This window comes from Schistocerca piceifrons, chromosome 2 (assembly GCF_021461385.2).
Source record: "Schistocerca piceifrons isolate TAMUIC-IGC-003096 chromosome 2, iqSchPice1.1, whole genome shotgun sequence".
Lineage (NCBI taxonomy): Eukaryota > Metazoa > Arthropoda > Insecta > Orthoptera > Acrididae > Schistocerca > Schistocerca piceifrons.
Window position 1 is genome coordinate 724,862,885 of NC_060139.1, and position 19,277 is coordinate 724,882,161.

The 19,277-nt window shown below is 43.7% G+C and overlaps 1 protein-coding gene across 1 annotated transcript in view; it reads left to right on the top strand.

Annotated features, from left to right (window-relative positions):
• LOC124777544 overlaps positions 1-11,265 on the top strand; it is an 82,586-nt gene extending 71,321 nt beyond the window's left edge. Inside the window, exons 5-6 of the mRNA XM_047253000.1 lie at positions 6,573-6,825; positions 10,313-11,265. Of these exons, the coding sequence (XP_047108956.1) occupies positions 6,573-6,822 (250 nt within the window). The 3' untranslated portion in view covers positions 6,823-6,825; positions 10,313-11,265. The remainder of the gene's footprint in view (positions 1-6,572; positions 6,826-10,312) is intronic.
• The last annotated feature ends 8,012 nt before the right edge of the window (positions 11,266-19,277 follow it).

The window sequence follows — 19,277 nt, forward strand, 5'->3', positions numbered from 1 at the left end:
ATATACGCTACATTTGAAATTAAAAAAGATTCCATTAGCATGTGTTTTCAAAAAGGATGTTTAAAATCTTTCTTACAAAAAATTGAGTGAGGGATTAAAATTCTTAAAATAAGACGGGAAAGTGTAATCAAAAATCAATGATTACAAGTTAAAATTTCGTAAAATAGAAATATGATCCTACTTTAACAGAAGAAACATTAAGAATCCTTTTATAATATGTTGATAAAACGTTTTGCACCGTCCAAATAACTCCTAAAGTGTATTGGCGTAGACACTGCGGGAGTGAGGGATGAAAGGATAAGCCATATTAAACAAAACAATATGACTTTACTATGTAATAAAAGCAAAATAATAACCAAAATAATGGCCGTCTCTCCTAAATAACTCATCTTCAGGCATCTGTGAAACCAAAATCCGCCTTGTCACTTCATCCTGTGGTCCGGACATTGCTACTCAAGCCGTCTTTGACGGTAGCCTTCCTAAGGTCATACAGTGAGTGAGGAGTATCCCTGCAATGAGCGACAAGCATTGCAAGTTTCAGCCGGTGACATCCATGCTTATCATGTCAGCTGACATAGCAGATCATTTCATTCGAGTGATTCCAAATGAGTGCAGTATGCTCCTACATTATCGTCTTCAAAGACGAACCCAGCGCTGAGATGTAATCACACTCAAAAAATAAAATTTTAAAAAAAGTTATGTACTATGTGCAGTCCTAAGCCTGAATAAAACTTGAAGGGATGTACTTATTAGAAAATGGTCGCCAGAGCCTCTCCCACCATCGAAGCTTCCTTTGACGTTCAGAAAGCCCTCGGCTAAAATATTTGTGGTCGGGAACTCCACTTTGACGCGACGGGCCGCAAAGCTTACGACCGGAAAGAGCACGACACCCTTTGTTCAAACTGGTTTGAATGCCGATCAGATTCAGTTGTGAAAACTAATTTCTCACCAACGAGGTGTTCCAGCAATGAAAAAGAAGGAGTTGATAATAACTACCAGGAAGGCATTCTGTGATGAAAAGGGATACCTCTTACTTATTTTTCGTAGTTGCCTAATAATAGGCAAGCCGTCCGCAAAGAGAACATGCGAGAAAGGGTCTGCTTAGCAAAATAGTCATAATAATGATAGGAATAATAATAATAATAATACTCACAGCAATGCAATTGTCCACAGAGGTGCTTGAGCTATGGAAGAACTGAGAGATTTCAAGTACGAATTGCTGACACAACCATTTACTCGCGCCTTATTTCTCATCCTCTGCCCTCCCTATATTCAGTCACCTAAGGATGTGTAAACAAAAAAACTCCGCCGTTCTGGCCTCCGACTGGCCAACCGGGACCGATCGACCGCCGTACTATCCTCAGCCAGTGGCGTCATTTGGGTGCGGTATGGACGGGCATCGGGCCAAAATGCCACTCTACCAGCCGTTAACGGCTTTGAAAACTTCGGAGCCGCTGCTTCCATTCACAGAGCTCTTGAATTTGTCTTACGAGTCTGAATGGGCCAAAGGAAATCGCTGACAGTACCGCGATTGAAACCGGGTACTTCGAACGGCAGTCACTTGCGCTGACTGGTCATTTACGTAATCACACGAAGATGTAAGGGTGTATCAGAAAGAATCATACGATTTAAAAAAAATCATAACTATTATGTTATTTGAGCTAAATGCGTGAACAACGTACTGTTGGAAAGAGTCTTACATGGTTCCCGTTAGGTAAAGGCAGTGTGCGCCCACTTCAGTTCTAGTAAACTGGTATCCGAACAACAGAAAGCGTTTTGTGATCTACGTTTTGCGCAGTGCGGGTTAGTAATAGCTGTTCAGCGTGACTTTCGGACTAGGTATAGTGTGGATCCTCTTATAACACAGAGCATTACACAATGGCATGAACAATTCCGAGAAACGGGTTGTTTGTGTAAAGGCAAATCGCTGGCTGTCTCCGAGTATCTGTCACAGACATCCAACGCATCCGCTGTAGTTTAACAAGCAGTCCGCAGAAATCCGTTCGCGGTGCAGCTCGATAGCTCAGCATGCCCTCGATGTCCATCTGGGCTATGCGGCGTCGACGTTTACACATGAAACCATACGAAACTCAGCTACTGCAAGCTCTTCGTGAAGGTGACAAACAACAACGTGTCGAATTCCGTAATTTCGTTCGTGGCTTAATGTTTAGTGACGAGGCAAAATTCCATTTAAATGGAAAGTTGGAACGTCATAATGTGGGAATATGGGGTACGGAACAACCACATGAAGTTGTACTGTATGTGAGGGGCTCTCCAAAATTTAATGTGATTTGTGCAGCTTCACGGGAAAATCTGTTACAGGAAGCACATATATATACACTCCTGGAAATTGAAATAAGAACACCGTGAATTCATTGTCCCAGGAAGGGGAAACTTTATTGACACATTCCTGGGGTCAGATACATCACATGATCACACTGACAGAACCACAGGCACATAGACACAGGCAACAGAGCATGCACAATGTCGGCACTAGTACAGTGTATATCCACCTTTCGCAGCAATGCAGGCTGCTATTCTCCCATGGAGACGATCGTAGAGATGCTGGATGTAGTCCTGTGGAACGGCTTGCCATGCCATTTCCACCTGGTGCCTCAGTTGGACCAGCGTTCGTGCTGGACGTGCAGACCGCGTGAGACGACGCTTCATCCAGTCCCAAACATGCTCAATGGGGGACAGATCCGAAGATCTTGCTGGCCAGGGTAGTTGACTTACACCTTCTAGAGCACGTTGGGTGGCACGGGATACATGCGGACGTGCATTGTCCTGTTGGAACAGCAAGTTCCCTTGCCGGTCTAGGAATGGTAGAACGATGGGTTCGATGACGGTTTGGATGTACCGTGCACTATTCAGTGTCCCCTCGACGATCACCAGTGGTGTACGGCCAGTGTAGGGGATCGCTCCCCACACCATGATGCCGGGTGTTGGCCCTGTGTGCCTCGGTCGTATGCAGTCCTGATTGTGGCGCTCACCTGCACGGCGCCAAACACGCATACGACCATCATTGGCACCAAGGCAGAAGCGACTCTCATCGCTGAAGACGACACGTCTCCATTCGTCCCTCCATTCACGCCTGTCGCGACACCACTGGAGGCGGGCTGCACGATGTTGGGGCGTGAGCGGAAGACGGCCTAACGGTGTGCGGGACCGTAGCCCAGCTTCATGGAGACGGTTGCGAATGGTCCTCGCCGATACCCCAGGAGCAACAGTGTCCCTAATTTGCTGGAAAGTGGCGGTGCGGTCCCCTACGGCACTGCGTAGGATCCTACGGTCTTGGCGTGCATCCGTGCGTCGCTGCGGTCCGGTCCCAGGTCGACGGGCACGTGCACCTTCCGCCGACCACTGGCGACAACATCGATGTACTGTGGAGACCTCACGCCCCACGTGTTGAGCAATTCGGCGGTACGTCCACCCGGCCTCCCGCATGCCCACTATACGCCCTCGCTCAAAGTCCGTCAACTGCACATACGGTTCACGTCCACGCTGTCGCGGCATGCTACCAGTGTTAAAGACTGCGATGGAGCTCCGTATGCCACGGCAAACTGGCTGACACTGACGGCGGCGGTGCACAAATGCTGCGCAGCTAGCGCCGTTCGACGGCCAACACCGCGGTTCCTGGTGTGTCCGCTGTGCCGTGCGTGTGATCATTGCTTGTACAGCCCTCTCGCAGTGTCCGGAGCAAGTATGGTGGGTCTGACACACCGGTGTCAATGTGTTCTTTTTTCCATTTCCAGGAGTGTATATCAATGTACTTTAGAACATTTTTCAACAGTTGGAGACCTATTCGAACAACTTCATCTACCAACAGGACGGGGTACCGCCACACTGGCATCTGGAAGTGCTGGAATTTTAAATCAAATGATTACTGCATGATGGATCGGTCGTAGTAGACCAAATGACTCAGCCTTACAAGGTTACTGGACCTCACTATACGTGACTATTTGTTGTGGGAGTTTATAAAAGACTCTGTTTATGTGCCTCCGTTACCAACAACAATGAATGAACTGAGAAATTGCATTACAGCCGCTATGGGAGCTGTAACTCAAGACATGCTCGCTGCAGTGTGGGAACAATCTGAATCCCGCACTGACATATGCCTTGCATCTCAAGGTGGGCACATTCAACACCTATGAAAAGGTATGAAAAAAAAACTTTTTCAATTTCCCGTTCATCAAAAACCAATGTTCATTGTATATGTTTATTAGTTTGATAGACCCTGTATAATTCTCGCCAAATATTTAAGCCCACCGAAGAGATTATGGCAACATTTAACTGTATATTTGGAAGCGTAAGCTTCTGTGACCTTTTTCCCTTCCATAAAGTTTCAGTGTATGTAACCGCCTAGTTTTTTTGCTTACAAAACTATTTCGGTCACTTTACAAGCTGCATCTACAGGGTGCTGTATCCTGTATGAGTTAACAAATCACCCTTATAATGGCCGCCTGCAACAGAGACCGAAACGTTGTTCTATAAACAACAACAATTATTGCTACCTAAACGCGGACTAGGTGTGTTAACTTTTTGCTGTTCTTCTTCATCTTCTCCTTCTATGCTGCGTAGGGTTTCAGCCGCTTGTCTGCCTCATTTCGTGGTTGTACTGGACCAACTGCTCGCCGATATCTCGAGTGGTCTTCCAGGTAGTCGTTTCCCACGCGCCCGTGCGTGTTTACAAAGTTTAGCTGGTTTTCAAATGTCCAACCTTTTCACGCGTTCCTCCCAATTCCCTTTCCTTGTCATCATCGCTTTATTTGTATTTTATATTCCACACTGTTCGCTTATCAACAGATTTTTCTTCCCCACACTTGGTTACTACCTGGATCTTTCTTATTTTCTTCATTTCCACTACCGTTAACGTTTGTCTTATGTTTTACGACCGAATGAGGGGTCGTAATGGTTAGCACACTGGACTCGAATCCGGGAGAACGACGGTGGAAATCCTGATTTAGGTTTTCCGTGTTTGCTTCAGGCACATGCCGGAATGGTTGTTTGAAAGGGCCCGGCCGACGTTCTTCCGCATCTTTCCCTAATCCGATGGGATCGGTGACCTCGCTGAAACTTCCTGGCAGATTAAAACTGTGTGCAGACCGAGACTCGAAGTCGGGAGCTTTGCCTTTCGCGGGGAAGTGCTCTACCATTTGAGTTACCCAAACACGACTCACGCCCCGTCCTCACAGCTTTACTTCTGCCAGTACCTCGTCTCCTACATTCCAAACTTTACAGAAGCTCTCCAGCGAATCTTGCAGAACTAGCACTCCTGAAAGAAAGAATATTGCGGAGACATGGCTTAGCTGCAGCCTGGGGGATGTTTCCATAATGAGATTTTCACTCTGCAGCGGAGTATGCGCTGATATGAAACTTCGTGGCAGATTAAAACTGTGTACCGGCCCGAGACTCGAACTCGGGACCTTTGCTACCTAAACGCAGACTAGGTGCGTCAACTTTTTGCTGTTCTTCTTCGTCTTCTCTTTCTATGCTGCGTAGGGTTTCGGCCGCTTGTCTGCCTCATTTCGTGGATGTACTGGACCAACTGCTCGCCGATCTCTCGAGTGGTCTTCCAGCTACCCAAACACGACTTCTGTAAAGTCTGGAAGGTAGGGGACGAGGTACTGGCAGAAGTGAAGCTGTGAGGACGGAGCGTGAGTCATGTTTGGGTATCTCAGATGGTAGAGCAGTTGCCCGCGAAAGAAAAATTTTCCGAGTTCGACTCTCTGTCCGCCACACAATTTTAATCTGCCAAGAAGTTTCATATCAGCGCACACTCCGCTGCAGAGTGAAAATTTCGTTCTGATGTGAGGTCCCCTCCCCCAAATCAAGTAACTAACTATCTTTGTTGTTTAAGCTCTAGTTTCTGCTGCATATGTCATTGTATCACACATATTTATTTTCCCTTCAATTGCCATACATTGTTTTCCCCATTCAGTATATTGCAGGCGTACAGCTACTCTTACTGCATTTGGCACTTTGCTTGTCCTCTTCTATGGTTAAGTCTTTACAGCTGATATTAACAGTCCCAGGATAGTTAAATGGTTCAAATGGCTCTAAACATCTTAGGCCATCAGTCCCCGAGACTTAGAACTACGTAAACCTAACTAACCACAGGACATCACACACATCCATGCCCGAGGCAGGATTCGAACCTGCGACCGTAGCAGCCGCGTGGTTCCGGACTGAAGCGCCTACAACTGCTCGGTCACAGCGGCCGGCTATAGTTAAAGTACACCACTTGTTCAATTGACACATCATCTACTTCTGAGCTACACCGTACAGGTAACTTTGTTATTATTTACTCTTAGCTTTTTTAGGTGAGATTTACGTGTTAATTTCTTACATAAAACACAATTTGGCACTGTCAGGATGACATACTTTCTTCCCACCGTTGGGTTTTTTTTTTTTTTTTTTTTTTTTTTTTTTTATTTCACGTTTGACTCACGAAGGAACACGGGTGAGTGTTTAGAGACAGGTAGTATGACAATTATTCAAGTGCGGAAAGCGGCGCTAGCACTACTCAGAGGATTGACTAAAGCGAGTTTTTTCGTTTTGGGGTCGTCCAGCGCCAAGCACGGCTTCCTGGTGTGTGTGTACGTCGCGAGCCGGGCGCGCTGCCGGCGCTCCGAAGCGATGTTCCTGCAGCGCATAGGCGAGACACTGTCCAGCCTGCAGGTGTACTCGCCGCTCTGCCGCCAGCTGGGCGTCGCCGTCTGCAGCCACGCCGCCGCCCCTGGGTCCGCCGGCGGCGTCCGCCTCGCCGTCGTCTTCGCAGCGGCCGCCACCTGGGCCGTCACCAGCGCCCGCAGGCTCTAACAGGTGTGATGGGATAGGCTCTTAACAGGTGTGGTGGGAGAGGCTCTAACAGGTGTGGTGGGAGAGGCTCTTAACAGGTGTGGTGGGATAGGCTCTTCGCAGGTGTGGTGGGATAGGCTCTTCGCAGGTGTGGTGGGATAGGCTCTTAACAGGTGAGGTGGGATAGGCTCTTAACAGGTGTGGTGGGAGAGGCTCTTAACAGGTGTGGTGGGAGAGGCTCTTAACAGATGTGGTGGGAGAGGCTCTTAACAGATGTGGTGGGAGAGGCTCTTAACAGGTGTGGTGGGATAGGCTCTTAACAGGAGTGGTGGGATAGGCTCTTAACAGGTGTGGTGGGATAGGCTCTTCACAGGTGTGGTCGGATAGCCTCTTCACAGGTGTGGTGGGATAGGCTCTTAACAGGTGTGGTGGGAGAGGCTCTTAACAGGTGTGGTGGGATAGGCTTTTAACAGGTGTGGTGGAAGAGGCTCTTAACAGGCGTGGTGGGAGAGGCTCTTAACAGGTGTGGTGGGATAGGCTCTTCACAGGTGTGGTGGGATAGGCTCTTAACAGGTGTGACGGGATAGGCTCTTAACAGGAGTCGTGGGAGAGGCTGGGTGTGGTGGGAGGAATCGAGCAATACAGTCAGAACATAAAAGGGAATTACAATCTTCCTTTTACTACTGCCTTTATCCCGCATTACACAGGGTCGGCAGGGTTAAGTACGGAATTTACATGGTTAATTTTAAGGGGTGGCCGGATGCCCTTCCTGCCGCCACCCCATACCCCCCTGGACGGAATAAGTGTACCCCAGCAGTCTGCATCTAGTGTAAATCGTGAAATAGTGTGAATGTGGTTCAAATGTCTGCGAGTCGTGTATCTGAGGCGGGACGTGGGGACCAGCTCGGTATTTACCAAGTAGGATGTGGAAAACCGCCTAAAAACCACATCCAGGCTGGCTGGCACACCGGCCGTCGTCGGCAATCCACCGGGCGGATTCGATCCTGGGCCGGCGAGCCTACCCGAGTCCAGGAAGCAGCGAGTTAGCCCTCTTGGGTGTCCTGGCGGGTGTAAAAGGGAATTGCAATACTTGAGACTAAATAAGGCCTTACGTAACGTTCCATCCGAATCTCTAAAACCATTGGGTGAAATAACAACGAAACAACTGTTCAGCTCCATATGTAGACTCTATGATACTGGAGACATAACATCAGACTTTGGGAAAAATATCATCCATTCAATTCAGAAGATATCAAGAGTAAGAGAGTGCGAGAATTACCGCCTAACCAGCTTAACAACTCATGCACCCAAGCAGCTCACACGAAAATAATGGAGAAGAAAGTCAAGAAACTGCTAGATGACGATTATTTTGACTTTAGGAAAACTTAATCGAGAAAATGAGTCAGTCCTCACGTTGCGCTAGACAACTCAAGTAAAACTGAAGAAAAATCAAGACATGTTCATAGGATGTGTTAGAAATACTGAAAATAATAGGACTACTCTATAGGGAAAGACTAATACTAATACAAGAACCTGGAGGGAAAACTAAGACTGCAAATTCAAGAACGAACAGCATAGAATAACTTTCGTGGTGATAGTGGGAGCTGTAGAGAGTAAAAACTCTAGAGGAAGACACGCTCGAATGTATCCAGCAAATAATTGAGGACGTAGGTTGCAAGTGATATTCTGAGATGAAGAGGTTGGCACAAAGGAATTCTTGAAGAGCCGCACCAAACCAGTCAGAAACTAACGAATCAGAGAACAAGACATAAATGCTCTCTATCTTTTCATTCCTTTCTCTTCAGTCTGTACATCGAAGAAGCAAAGATGGAATTAAAATAACGGCTTAAGAGCGGGATTAAATTTCGGGATGGAAGGATATTCACGGTGAAAGGATTTGGCCATGAAGTAGACAAAGTTAGACAGTTCTGGTATGGTGAAACCAAAATAACCCATGAAGGACGAAGAAACGAAGAGATAGAATAGCACAGGCAAAGAGGGCACTCCTGGTCAAAAGAAGTCTAGTAGTATCAAACATAGTCATTCATCTGAGGAATGAATTTCTGAGAATGCCTGTTTGGAGGATGGAATTGTAGGACGGAGAGTAATTGATTACAGGAAAACCGGAAAAAAGAGAATCGAAGCGTTTAAGACGTGGTGCTACAGAAGAATGTTGAAAATTACGCTTACAGGTAAAGTAATGAATGAGAGTCTCCACAAAATCGCTGAAGAAAGCAATATATGAAAAACGCTGAAAAGAAGAAGGGACAGGATGATATGTGTTGAGGAATCATGGAATAACTTCCATGGTACTATAGAAGTTGTAGACGGTAAAAGCAGTAGAGGAAGTTACTGACTGGGATACATCTAGGAAATAATTGAGGACGTAGGTTGCTAGTGCTACTATGAGATGAGGAGGGTGGCACAGGAGAGGAAATCGTCCGCATCAAATCAGTCACAAGACTGATGGCTGAAACAAGAAAAAAAGGAAAAAAAATAACAAACATAGACAGGACACAAATTTCATTTCTTTCGTTGTAAGTGGATCTCATGAAAATTATGCACTCACAGTACACAACGTTGTTAACCGACATGGAGGTCACTGTAATAGTTGCCGAAGCTACGTAATATTTACTGTATAATATTGTCATTCACCTACAAAGTTGACGTTGCTGCTTAAGATATACATAAAAGTAGTAGTACCTCTTATTTGACTCAGTATTCTTTCCTACAGAAATCGCTCATCCAAAGATACTCTTGTCCTGCCCATTTTTAGCGTTAGCCCTCGACTTAAAACGTAAATCGTGTTTTCCTACAGCCTTATATACACGTTCGTAAAGTGGTTTTGATTACGGACTTCAAGACGATATATGCGATTTGGTTTGTTTAAAAGCCAGACCGAGTTTCAAATCCCTGTGTGGCATCCACATTTCAGCTTTCCGTGATGACCTTAAATGAATCAAGATGAATGCCCGAATGGTTCCTGCCGGTCTCCTTCCCTACTCTTTCCCAATCCGAGTTTATATTAAATCCCTAATGAGCTCGTCATCGACGTAAAGTAAAACATAATCTTGCTGTTCCCTCGCTAAAAATGTTTTAGGATCTTACCATTCACACACTTTCGCAGATTATAATGGTTATTCTATTCCTACATATGTATTGTCTCCTCCTTTTCTGCTTACGTAGTTGGCATGTATTCTCACGAACCCCACAGTTTTCGTCACTTATTCGGTTCACCAACTTTGCTTCCGCAAGGCACCGTTGTGCACAGCGACTATATATTGTTATAAGGAAATATAGGTACACAGCTACCAGTCACAGGCCCGTTCCCACAGTTGAAAGCTGGATCTGCAAGAATAATAACAAACCTATGGGACTGCGGCTGATTGCTGTGTTGCTATTTTTCCTTATATTGGTTTCATTTGTAAGTAGCGCACTGTTCTTCCGTTAGTGTCTGTACAAGAATAATACACAAATATATTCTTACAACGTTTCTCTGTGTTCTTTGCAGGTTTTTAGAGACACAGTCAGCATTTATACTTTCGACATGTTACCAACATCCTCCTGTGGACATACGCAAACCGTTTCTGAGAATATGCGTTGGACGAATTGTGAGAAGTCTGAGGGAAAATGGCACCCGCTCGAAAGAGGTCCGTTTCGTCAAGAAGAGTCGTCTTTTCGCTGTTGTGCCAGCATGACGTGTTGGTCACACATTGGTTTGGAGATGAACGATGGCTGCCGAACGCACAAGACACCGGCTGACCGATGTCGGCGCTGACTTTCAAAGTGCCGTGTCCCAATTTTAATTCTATCTTCTGTAAAGCGAAATGTTTGACATCTATCATTGTAATTTACTATTTATAAACTTAGAAAACTGTAACACGTCACATGTACCAATTCCTAAATCTGTTAAACAAAATAATCACTGGGTAATCATCATTGCTATGTGAAGTAGAAACAGTAGGGACATAGTTTCCGACAAGCTTCTCTGTTTACTCCTTTGTAATCATACGAGACTGCGCCGAAAATACAGCCCCATTAATAAGTGTTATTAAATTTTCGTAACATTACTGTCGCATGTACGTGTTAGAAACAGTTTGCAGAAGAGGCAATGCTGTCACTTCATAACCAACTGAAACGTTTTATTTATTGTTTCCCAGAAATTCATATCGTCTTCCCCGTGTTTGTTTTGTAATTATGGACTGTGAATGTAGACCATCTCTGTCCCCTTTATGATTGTCTGCACACGTGCCACCTTTTTATTGTACAATTACAAGTGAGATAATACACTCTCTTTACTTAAATTTTATCGTAAATTCTTCCAGTGCATTTTATGAAAATTCTTTTCAGAACGATTCTTTCACTTATTTTATAAGGAAGCTGCATTGTACAAAACAATTTGAATTGTGTGGCATGTGTACTGTTTTGCGCTGATGGTATCTTATAATAAATAGTTTTATTGAACGTGCTTTATTCTTAGGCTTGTAGATATGTGGCTACTATCATAGACTGCTATATGAAGCCCTTTATAAACAACATTTAAATGTAACCAACATGAACTGCTATCGACATGAAGGAAAATCTACGGATGACTTTTAGCTGTGTAGGTATGTGTCTAACAAACGAACCATTGCATGATATAGTTGACGTACAGCGTGATTATTATTAACGTATAAAAATTCCCGAAGTGACGTAGATGGCACTGAAATAAGTAATTTAATGTAACACACGTGGGGCCGAAAAGCTTGGAAATACCCAGAATTTAATGAGAAATGTTGAGCATGTGACGTCCTCAGAGGACGTACCTCGCCACACGCGCAACGGTAGAACCTATCGGTCTGTCATACCTCATCATCCCTACCCAAGTCACGTACTCATGTAGGTGTGGCTCCGAACCTACACGTACGGCTTCAGCGCGTGGGGCTCAGGCTTCGAGTCTTGCGTCTGGCAGTCAGTAATTTTTTTTTATTGTTTCAGACAAATATGTGATTACATTGAGGTCTGATTTTCTATTTTATTTATCGATTTCGCGGTCTCCACTGGTCTATCACAAAGTACAATATAACAACAACCTAGCTTATTGCGTCACAATTACATGCGTATCTGCTTCCGAACTGTGTCGCTACGAGTAAATGATCTATGTTCTCTTTACTAAATAAAGTCCGTTAACAAAAATAGAAGGGACAAAAGGAAAGAAACACAAAATGTAAACAGCTTTTGCCCTGTTACAGGGAGGACAATAATTTTGCAATTTCTACGTTTACGTCAGATAACATTTACGAAAAGTGCTCTAAAAAAGAGTAGTTTAGCGAACAATGTGCAGCACTGCCCGCTACCGGTGAAGGTAGGATCGACAAGCCCAACCCCAGCACGTGTGGCGAGGTACGTCATCTGATGACTCAAATGTTCAACATTTGGCATCCACTTCGGCGTATTTTCCGTTTGCGGCCCATGACTTTTATATTAAATTACTTGTCTGAAGGTCATGTACGTCGCTTCGAGGGTTTCCAAACGTTAATAAGAATAGCCCTATATACCATTTGTCTTTAATACGCTGCAACTAAAAGACGGTTATCACATGCTCATAGAAAAAGTAAGAGTTATTACTACCTATGTTTTTCTTACAAACGAGTTTCATCTTCAGTGCTTCGATTCGTTGGCGCTGTTTCGTTATGAATACTGACAGTCAAGATCGCCTGATCGACGAGTCAAGTGCAGTTGCCTTGAACACCAATAACTGGTAAGTAGGCCTACCTTGTTCTAGAAAAATAACTGACAAGACACGAAAATCCCGCTTGGCTAAAGCCGTTTATTCAGTTTCTTCGCTCTCTACAGGTTGTTCTAGGACGAATGAGCATTATTGAGCCGGCCGCGGTGGTCGTGCGGTTCTAGGCGCTCCAGTCCGGAGCCGCGCTGCTGCTACGGTCGCAGGTTCGAATCCTGCCTCGGGCATGGATGTGTGTGATGTCCTTAGGTTAGTTAGGTTTAATTAGTTCTAAGTTCTAGAGGACTGATGACTTCAGCAGTTAAGCCCCATAGTGCTCAGAGCCAAATGACAAAACAAGAAATTAGGTACAATAAAGAGGATATATTTCAATGTATGGTGTGCAAGGGGCGCGCCTATGGTCGGAAGTTAACAGGTTTAGGCCAGTCTAGGAGGTCGAACAATTAACTGAAATCGGCAACGGAAGGGGAAGCGGTTCATGTTAACTACGTTCGTGGCCGGTCGTGAAAAACAGAGCCAGAGGCTGTGCCTTCCAAAAAAGAAGTCTGCTCTGCTCGGAGTCTGGATTACAAGGGAATGAGGCAACTGTGTACAGCACCGCAGAACACTCCAGCGTCCACACACGTGACCTGTATCCCACGCTTGCTCTTGGCTAGAAACGATGGCTTGAATTCGCTAGCAGTTTCAACAGAGGTCTTAGGGTGTCTCTTGTCAGCAGCTTTAACTGGACGGAACCGCCTCGGTTTTGAAAGACGGGCAACTTGTGTCACGTAGGCACAGCGTAAGTTGCTCTAAGAGTAAACTTGTAAAATTTTGACTGAGCCTTCGAAATTAATTTTTTAAACAAATTCGCCAAAATATTCCTTGACTGGCTGCCACCACGTACAACCGGTTGTAGCCTGCATAAGTCGTTAACTGACATAGCATGTGTGGTATAGATTTGTTAATATCTTGTAACTCTCCTGTGGACTCTTTTGGCCATATACTAGGTGTATAAATCACACCATCAACATATTCAGTGCATGAACGCAATATGCCTAAGATTAGTAAGTATTAGAATTATACGATTTAAGTTGACAAACATGCGTTTTACGGCTTTACAGCTTTACATCTTGATTTCAGATTTCCATTCTATCTTCTAGTTAGTAAAAGTTTCAGTACATCGCAAACAAGTTAATTAAGTAATTAAATAAACAATTATTTATCTAGATGTAAGATAACTGCCCATGCCACAGTTCTGTTCCAGTGGTTTGAGGGGTATAATAGCAACCACCCGTCGATCGCTTGAACACCAAATTCACCTAATCTGAACCCGATGAAACATCTGTGTTCCGCTAACAGCGGGCGCCTCTTCCTTACCCACAAACCAGCGGTCCATAATTTACGAAATTGCATGACCTGTGCTTAGGCATATAGAAACCTACTAAGAGCTACTTGAATCAATGGTACTCAGAATCGCTGTTTTTACAAAGTTGAATGAACTCGTTACTAAGCGAGTGGTTTAGACGCGTCTGTGTTCTTTGCTTCAAATAAAATACGATGTGCAATGAAGCTGATCGTATGGTTTAACGTACGTATAGAAGTGGAAAATAATACATCTCTCTCCTTAAATACATGTATATTAAAACACTCAACTTCTGTGACTTATCTCTTTCGTGCCTAAAGTATTTCTGTATTGGAATAGTCTGACCTTACACTACACGAATGAAGAGAAAAAACTGATTTTGATTAAGAAGTGAACTTAACTTCTTTTCCCCGGTAGTCTTCATTTGAGTGTAATAAGCGTTACACGCGCACCAAATTAGAGCATCTCCGAGGGTTTCGTTTGCTGTGCTACAAGAAAGAGGCCCAGTTCAAAGCGAATCGTCAAACAGAACGGGTGCGCAACGCTGCCTTCACGACGAACCTTCACCTCTTTTAATGCTGAAGCCGAACCACGTGGTAAAATACGTTCGCGAAACGTTCTCAGATTCAGTTTCATTTTTTTAAAATCGGGTCATTGAGTACAATTTGCGTTGCCTCTTATGTAAATGACTGAATCGTCGTGTTCTACTTCTCGTCATATCCAAGTAAGTAAAAAGGACGACAACCTGCAAAAAATTTTCATTCCTTAAGATTTGCAGCTGCCTTATTTAGAGAAGATAGAAGATGATTTTCTCCATGCGACAACAATACTGGAGATAAGTTCTTTTTATTTTCGTGTAATTAACTTAACAAAATGCTCTTGAGCATTACGAGATTTGTAGTCGTTTGAGGAACAAACACACACACAAAGTATTGTGATATGTATTTTATTCTGAGATGTTACGCAATGCATAAAATGTAGTACATTATGAATGGATGAAGGAATAAACTGTACAATACCTCGGTTCAAAAACTTATAATTTTCTTTGCAAACTCCCTCTTACTTTAGAATCTTCAAATAAAAAATAGATTTACTCCTGCATATGTGTTTGTCTACATTTTATTCGTCACTATCATAACATTAATTAAGAGTAGTGTTGAAAAAAATCTCATACATCTGCCTTACAGTCAACTGTATCTCTTGCTAGTCAGTGTTGTTGCTCAGACTATGCTTTAATGTCAATAATATTCTGTTTTACATTCAGTCAATCTTTGTGTTTCATTAGCAGATTATTCAACCATTCAAGTCTTTTTGTCTGAAGTTATTTCTTTCTGCACTGGAGACGGTGGGTGACATAACTGTAGCCGTTTAATACGCTTTTAGCTTTGAGTCAGTCTTTGCAGTTTTCTTGACGTCTCATGGCGCAGTTTTCACATCTGGTGCTTTTCATCGTGATTCACCTGCAGCCTGTAATCTCAGTTAACTGAATATTTAAGTAGCGTGGAAATTGCTTTCATGCGGTCCATTACGAAAAGTTCATTCTCAAATGAGTCACTGTTGCATGCTGGTAAACATGTTACGCATTCTCTTCCAGTAGAGTTGTGGTGGTTTTAAACTCAGCGTACATTCGTATGAAAACTCTATCACTTAGGATGTATGAATACACTACACAGAGAAACAATAGCATTATTTTATGTGTTGGACGGTACAGTATCTTCAACCAAGATCTTGTAAGAACACAGATGATCATTTTGTTATTGTTAAATCAGTCCCAGACATCGGAAAAGGGGTTGACAAAACGGGAGTTCGCCAGGCTTGTCCGTGTAAATGAAAATTGGTACAGTGTCGATGAAAATTGGTTAGCACCTTTCTTATACAACATGGAAAAAGTTTTCTATTTTCTCTGAGAGTCCTTAGAAGTTTCTTCACACATACTGAAATTGTATAGTTCACAAAAATAGTAAGCCGATTCGTGACGAGTTTTCGAATTAAATGATTCTTATGACTGTAAGATCTTATTTGTACACGAATCTCATATGTACAAAAATATCTCGAAATTTATTTTTAGAAATATTTAAACCAGTCTGTAGGTTTTGTTTCATTTCTGTGTCATTACGTATCAACTAAGATCTGAAAGCAGTCTGTAGCTGGATATCCATCCATTGTAGTAACCCTTATCAAAACTGTTACGAAAATATTCATAATTATCGTGTAAATTTTCGTCCTGACACTTTTGATACTTAGCCAAAGAGCTCTAATGAACAGAACGCGTCGGATAAACCGACGTGCTACACTTTTGCTGAAGCAGAGATACGATTGAAGTATCCGAATAGATTCAGTAAATCCATTGACTGCACTTGAGGACTCTTCAAGAAATCTTTCGCACTAGAACACACACGCAACAAAAATCGCAGTGCCTAAACTGTTAGCTTACACACCAGCTTGGAAATGACAGTTTTATCTCCTACCACAGAATTTATGTACATGCGTTGAAAGTAAAGAATTAAAACAGCGTGTTGAAGATTTTTCGTTTGTGGAGAACCACAATCATGTGAACGTTTTCAAAGAAATTTGTGCCATTTGGCTGTAAATTACTATTCATTTATTAAGTTGGTGCGTAAATTTGATGGTATTCCGCTTCCTACGGTTTTATTTATCGATTGTCATTTTTTATTTGTGGTTCACTGTTGCTACTTGAGTTACCATAATGTCATTTAATCATTTGGAGGTAAAGAGTGGAGCTATGGACTGTAGACGAAGGAGTGTCATGTGGTGGAATTAGAACATTTACGACATGTTCTCCTGCTTGTGTTCAATAGAGGAGTGGCAGGACCAGAGGCAGCCAGACACATTTACGGCGATATGGAGATAATGCCATTGGACAGAGCACAGCGGGGAACCGGTTTTCTTGTATTGGGAGGGTTATTTTGACATTAGTGATTTCCACGTTCAGGAAGACCTTTGGGGTTTGAGGAAGATCGTTTAAATGCATTAATCAACAATGATCCAGGTCATTGTACTCCAGGGGTGCAAATGCCACGAACTGTGATCATTCCACCATCGTACGACATTTGAATTCAATGAGGAAGGTCAAAAAATTGGGTGATGATAACGCATGCTCTAAGCCAAAATCACAAAAATTAGCTGCTAACCATATGTGCATCTCTGCTTGCTCGTCATCCGTTGGTTCGCGTAAAACACCAACCATTCCTACACTGTATCGTTACTGGTGACGAGAAATGGTGTCTTGATGCTAACATAAGACAAAGGAAGGAACGGTTGAGCCAAAACAAACCGACAACTCCCCGTAGAAAGACCTGCGCGCATCCATGAAAGATAATTTACGCATCTGGTGGAACAGCGGCGCTGTGGTGTGCTATGAATTGTGCCCTCATATTTTCACGTCTTCCACTCCCTATCGAACAACCTCCAAGGAACTTCCTTTCCGGATGAAAATGCGTTTCGGACATGGGTCGACCAGTTCTTCGCCTCAAAACCACGTGACAGCTGCAGACGCGGAATCGAAAAGCTACCCAACGTTGGCAAACTGTTGTAAATCGTAAAAGAGAATACATTACTGATGAATAAAGTCTCCGTTACATGTACGTGTTGTTATTAAACTTTCCGAAAAACGCTACGAACTTATGTACCAACCTAATATTTCACACAACTATGATTTCGACTTTATAGCCATTCTGAAGTGCAAGTAGAAATGTCACAATATGTAGAACACTTGTGACATTTCAACTATGGAAAGCGATAAAATTTCCTTTTCCTGAATTTGGAAACCATCTTTCAAGCTGGTTTATTTAGGTTTAGGTCAGAATTGTTCTTGTTAATACTGTACGTGATCACCAAACTTTTCAGGTATTCGGCAACATCACAACAACTTATTTTCAGCATATTCCACGCTTTGTTGTTATTTTACCTATTGGAAAGTGAATGAAAGAATAACCCGCAGGTAGGTTCCCTCGGCTATTCTGAAAGAAAAATTTGTACTGAAACTAATTCTGTATGATTATTTAAAGAGATGAAACTCATATCCAGGTTTTTTTTGTTAAGAGGAGCAAAGGTTTTCCCTCTAAAATAGATGTGCTGTATTCTGCTGCAGTGGGAAATGCAGCAGATACGCTATGTAATTAGGTAGGAAACTATGCTTTGGCCGTTTACTGGGCAGCCATATTCACACAGCCTAACTCTGTCTTTATGTTTCCATGTATGTGCAGAGCTGACTGTGCCGCTGCTGAGGGATGGATACGAATACTCGTAACTGAAACCCGAGCGGCTTCAAAGCCAATGGCCGCGCAGCGCACTCGCTCTTGCTAACACAACGTCACGGGAACAAAGGAGTAACTGCGTGCGGCAGCCACGCAGGGCCTACAATTGGCGTCGCCTCTCGCACATAAGCGACCTGCGGCTCCCGGGCGGACACTGAATACTCGCCAGCCCCACACAATGGCTCTGCTGTCATGACGTTACACAAAGCACTGCCGCGGCAAGCGCAGGCCCGTGCTACCAAATTTTTGTGTACCTGAAGCCATAATCGTTGGTCTTTCACTTATATTGACCACGCACGAACGCTGCTCAGAAGCAATACCTCCAGCTCATATCTCATTTAATTCACGTGAGCACCAAGAAAAGTTTACTCAGGATCAAACCATTGCCGTCGTTAGCACGCATTCAACGTTATCTCCATATCAGTCAGTACTACAAATACTTACCCACCTTTGAACAATGACATACATTCCCGAATACCGAAACTCAATGACCCCCTTCTAGAGCAAACGACGGCCTTCAATTTGTAGTCTCTGTGACAAATCGAGGATCGCTATGACCTTTCTCTAATGGTGCGTGTCGTGGTTCGACTAGCGTTATCACCCCAAGGCACTGTTTTTTTTAGTGGAAAAATGGCTCTCAGCACTATGGGACTTAAAATCTGAGGTCATCAGTCCCCTAGAACCTAGAACTGCTTAAATCTAACTAACCTAAGGACATCACACACAACCATGCCCGAGGCAGGATTAGAACCTGCGACCATAGCGGCTGCGCGGTTCGGGACTGAAGCGCCTAGAACCGCCTGCCACGTCGGCCGGCTGTTTTTAGTGGAAAAAGCCGGTGAAGATGTCGTCTAACCCTTTGGTGGCTGATGCCATACATGCAGGGTGACAAATATTGAACTACATGAAACAGAATCGTCATAACTTCTGGACGATTTGCATTAGGACGTTCAAACTGCAAGGTTGGCCGAGGTATGATTTGGTTTTTTTACGAAGCCTGCTTTTATTTGGATGGTTTCGTCAATAAGCAAAATTGGCTTATTTGGGGTACTGAGAACCCGTGTTTCGCAATCGAGAAGTCATCTGAGCATCAACGGGTGACTGTTTGATGCGCAGTGTCCAGTCACAG